At 38.3% G+C, this 5,382-nt stretch overlaps 1 protein-coding gene across 1 annotated transcript in view; it reads left to right on the plus strand.

Moving 5' to 3' along the window:
* unc13c (unc-13 homolog C (C. elegans)) overlaps positions 1-5,382 on the plus strand; it is a 28,883-nt gene that overhangs the window by 11,024 nt on the left and 12,477 nt on the right. Inside the window, exons 7-8 of the mRNA XM_043264317.1 lie at positions 2,260-2,413; positions 4,047-4,115. Coding sequence (XP_043120252.1) covers positions 2,260-2,413; positions 4,047-4,115 — 223 coding nt within the window. The remainder of the gene's footprint in view (positions 1-2,259; positions 2,414-4,046; positions 4,116-5,382) is intronic.

Consider the following 5,382-nt stretch of genomic DNA (forward strand, 5'->3'; position numbering starts at 1 on the left):
ATCAATGTGTAGGTTATACTTGTTATTTAAATAATGTTTATTACAAAATTATTTTATTTTATTTTACAATAAGTATATAAAGTTTTATGTTTAAGTGTCATTTATAAAAAAACAGAAATTATTAATAAAAATGATTGCAATGACTTCAATGAAAAAGTCAAGAATTGTCTTTTAGCTTGATTCTTTAAAAATAACCAGCACTTAAGAGTCTTTTATTTATTTTCTAATCTGACTGAAACCGGTTTGTTGTTAAAGCAACATAATGCAAGAGAATGCAATGGAAGTTTTATTTGTCTTATTTCTTTCATTGCATTCAATTAAGTCTCTAAAACTTTGGATTAAAATATAATATATTTTTTTCTTTTTTCAAACAAACGTTTACAAGAACAATCCGCCATTCTCAGCTATAACGAAAACACAAATCCTGAGCTTTTCCCAGTGATCTCGGGAGGAACTCAATACCAGTTGATATCACAGATATTGATGTTGCGTGGGAATTTAAGACCCGTTTTGGAGGGAGGTGCGCAGAGGTTAAAGAGGACAGCAGATAGAGAGAGAGGAGACGAGTCAATACTCGCTGGCAAGTTTTATTTCTCTGATTTACAGCGGAGCTCTGCTGATCACTGGAGCAGCGAGATGAGGATTTTAAAGATGAGGAAAGCAAGCCGTTACCAGGCAACAGGACGTCAACACCCTCCATCAGATATCATTTATTCTGATTTAGCCGTCAGCATCTTTCAATCACGTATGAGAAAGGGAGGAGGGAATGAGGAGAGAAGAATGGAGAACTCTTCGCCTTTTCTTGGAGGCACAATAATTCTTCATTCCCTTGTGTGTCATGACGGGTCGTTCGGGCTCGGAGGTCACGCCATCAGAACTAATGAGGTCCAAATCAATGTCTACAGGTGCTAATGTACGGCCTTCTGCTCACACAAAAGCAGCGTTGAAGCGAATGAGGAGGCTGACACACAAGACAGCGGGTTTAAGTGGGTGTGGCTTCCATCTGTGGGTTAGTTTGATTGGACGAGGCTTTGAACAGTTTGTGGTGAAGGGGTGTGGCATCACACATTTGCTTGGTTTAAGTGGGTGTGGCTTCCGTCTTTGAGTTAGTTTGAATGGACGAGGATTTGAACAGTTTGTGGTGAAGGGGTGTGGCTTCAAACATTTGCTTGGTTTAAGTGGGTGTGGCTTCCGTCTTTAGGTTAGTTTAAGTGGACAAGGCTTTGATCAGTTTGCGGTGAAGGGGTGTGGCTTCAAACATTTGCTTGGTTTAAGTGGGTGTGGCTTCCGTCTTTGGGTTAGTTTGAATGGACGAGGATTTGAACAGTTTGTGGTGAAGGGGTGTGGCTTCAAACGTTTGCTTGGTTTAAGTGGGTGTGGCTTCCAGTTGGAGTGATTTTGGGGAGTTTGTTTTAAAGGAGTGTGGTTTTAAACCATGACCTGGTCATTTGGGTGTGGTATCAAATGGTGGGTGTGGTTTTAGTGCGTTGGTTGGTTTAAGTGGGTGTGGCTTTAATCTGTGGGAATAATCTCCAGTAATCTATAGTAATAATGCAATATCATAGTTTTAATTCATATTTAAATTTTTGGTACATTATCTACATTCATAACTGATTATATACCAAGAGAAAAATGTGTTTAAATGGAGCATCTGCTGTATTCACGTGTAATGTTCAACCAAACAAATAGCACTGTTTTATATATGTGTAAGTGTGTGTGTGTGTGTGTGTGTGTGTGTGTGCAGTACACATGTGATATGCTGTGTGTGAGCCCTGCAGGCCTGCTGTTATTTTTAGTCTATGTCTCTCTTCTTTCTTCTCCCATCTCTTTTTCTCTCTTATATCTTTCTTTAATGAATCTCCTCTAACAGTGGGCAATTTCCTGCTCTGCCCTGCGGCTGCGCTGTCTGTTCATTTCGATGATATTAGATGGATCACGAAGCTCATATGCGCATACAGGATCTCAAATTAATAGTTTGCATTTGTGACACATCTGTAGTTAGTTAAAGACAGTGCCTTGTATAAAAATGTACATTTTTAGTTTGCATTTTGCAGAAAGCCATGTTTCTTATTAGTATTTACTGTAGTAATATTTCTGTGCGGTACAGAGTCATCTGCGGTGCATTTAGGAAATGTATTCAGTTTGTGTTCGTTTTAATGTTGTTGCTCAAGGGTAGAACATCCACAGGAATCTGATATGAAATATACATTATTATGGGTGTTTGTGGCTGAATCTGACATCTGTTTCTCTCCCTTTCAGACATTTCTCATGTCTCTCGTCCAAGTACATGTGTCCCGGCGTTCCCGCGGTGATGAGTAACCTGCTCGCCAACATCAACGCCTACTTCGCTCACACAACAACAGCAACCACCAACATCTCAGCCTCCGACCGATTCGCAGCATCCAACTTTGGGGTTTGTCCCTTTCACTGCTGATGGATGGATGGATATATAAACAGATGAATAGATAGATATGTAGATGCATAGGTGGATGGATGGAGGGATCGATGAATGGATGGATGGATATATAAACGGATGGATAGATAGATATATAGATGCATAGGTGGATGGATGGATATATACATGGATGGATAGATAGATATATAGATGCATAGGTGGATGGATGGGTGGATGGATGGATGGATGTATATATAATCAGATGAATAGATAGATATGTAGATGCATAGGTGGATGGATGGATGGAGGGACTGATGAATGGATGGATGGATATATAAACGGATGGATAGATAGATATATAGATGCATAGGTGGATGGATGATATATACATGGATGGATAGATAGATTGATAGATATATAGATGCATAGGTGGATGGATGGATGGATATATAAACGGATGGATAGATGGATATATAGATGCATAGGTGGATGGATGGATGGATGGATATATAATCAGATGGATAGATAGATAGATAGATAGATAGATAGATAGATAGATAGATAGATAGATAGATAGATAGATAGATAGATATATAGATGCATAGGTGGATGGATGGATGGATGGATGCATGGATATATACAGTTGGTCTGTCGCTTTCAAAAAGTAATTGCAATTACTAATTACATCATCAATGTTGTATTTAAATGACTTCCCTAATTACTCTGTCTGAAGAGTAATTAAGTTATTTAGTAAGTAATGTAATTATTTAAATTGCTATATAAATTATTCTGAGGTAAATTACGGCTTATTTCTCAGGTCTTCTTCTAAAAGCAATGAAAATTACATTATAATGATCTCAGATACGAGATCCTTTAATTTCATACGGTTTACATAATTAGATAATATTCGTTAATTTAAAAGTAGACACTAAGCGTTCAGATACAGGAAAGACTACCCCGCTTTCATATCCATTACATCATTTTCGATTTTAATTTGTTCATATAGAAGGTTTTGATTTAAATTTGTTGATTTAAAAGCAGACGCTAATCTTTCATATGCATTATGTAATTCATTTTCGATTTCCGTTCATTTAAAGGCGATTGAAAAAGAGATTATTACATAATCAGATAATAATTGTTTTTTGATTTTAAACGAAGTCGTTTAAAAGACTTCAGATGGGGGAAAGACTACCTCGCTTTCATTATCAAATAGTAGTTTTCAGTTTGAATTAGTTAATTCAGAAACGTAACTTCATACAGAATTGCATAATCAGATATTGTTTGAAAGTAGACACTTCAAACTTTATAGAGATATTTTTCTCATGTCTAGATATATTTCTAAATTCGATTGGTTCTAGTCTTAGCTGTATGGTTTCTCTGTGAATCAGGAAAAACAGACGCTGCGTTTTCGATTTTGTCTTTAGTGTAAATTTAGATTTAAAAATCAATATTGATTGTAATTTAATTACAGTAACGCGTTACACCCAACACTGGATATATGGTTAATAAAATAGATAGAAAGATAAATGCATGGATGGATGGGTAGATAGACAGATGGATGAATGGATTGATTATTGAATGATGGATGCATTGATTGTTAAATTGACGAAGCACCGAACAACGATACGGCTCTGATCTGTTTCTTCTCCAGAGAGAGAAGTTCGTCAAACTCCTGGACCAGCTTCACAACTCTCTGCGCATCGACCTCTCCAAGTACCGGGTGAGTAAAGCAGACGGACTTTCCATCTCAGAGACATCAGAAAGAAAAACACTCATCCATTATTCATCGGCACGGAGATAATTTAACCTCTCCATCACTTTCAGCGATCCCCTACCTTCATTTACAGCGACGTTCGGACGCTTTACGAGCTCTTCACAGAGCAGAAGGTCCATTTGTGCGCGCAATTTGAGAAAGTTGCAAAGACTCGCGCTGCCCTTCTCGCCTTTTATACTAATTGCGATGTCTCTCTGAACGCGCGACGAGAGAGACGTCTCAGGCTTGTTCTGAGAGGACGCTTTCACAGGCAGATCGCGTATGGCTCTGGAGAAGGCGTGTGGTCTGACTGTGTCTCAGTGTGAGAGCTGGAAAGCATTGACATTGTGCTCACACACACACACACACACACACACACACACACACACACTCGACTGGCAGGCGTCCAGGGAATTCAGTGGCTGTTACCTTCTTCTATCCGGCCGTCAGCTTCCAGGAACACGTCCTGACAGTAATACACTCCGGATCTGCTGGGCTCTGTGGATCTGACTGTAATGAAATTCTGAAGCAAACTGAGTTTGGTTTTCTCTCACGGCTCGTGTGGATTTGGCCGAGGCAGGTTTTGTTCTTTCAGAGCGCTTTAACGCCTCTGCTTTATTAGATGAATTTCCTCGGCGCGCGGCTGTGTTGTCTACATCATCTGTGTTCAATAAACCTCAGGCAGTCTTCTCTCCTCGCCGCTCCAACAGGATTATACGTTTCTCCAGACGCCACCAAACTCCAGCTCGAGACGCTTTCTGCTCAATCTGGCCCCGTTCCACACGCTTTCCAAACAACAACTTTATCATAGCCAAAAACCAGATCTACCTAGACTTCAAGTGCAACAGTTTATTTTTTCCGTCTGTCTGAAATCCTATAAGTTCATTTACAAACATCATAGAATACCGGCTAAAAGTTTGAGGTCTCTTCTGCTCATCAAAGTTGCCTTTATTCGTTAAAAACTACAGTAAAAATGTGAAATATTATTGCAATTTGAAATAGCTGTTTTAAAATAGAATATATGTTGAAACATAATTTATTTCTTTGATTAAATCTACATTTTCAGCGCAATCACTCCGTTCTTCAGTGTCTTCAGAAATCATGCTAATATGCTGATTTGTTGCTCAAGAAACATTTCTGATTATTAGCTATGTTGAAAACATTTATGTTATGCCCAATGCTTTTGTAAAAAACATTGATACATTTAATTTAATTTAATTTAATTTAATTTAAT

Source organism: Puntigrus tetrazona, chromosome 18 (assembly GCF_018831695.1).
Source record: "Puntigrus tetrazona isolate hp1 chromosome 18, ASM1883169v1, whole genome shotgun sequence".
Taxonomy (NCBI): Eukaryota; Metazoa; Chordata; class Actinopteri; order Cypriniformes; family Cyprinidae; genus Puntigrus; species Puntigrus tetrazona.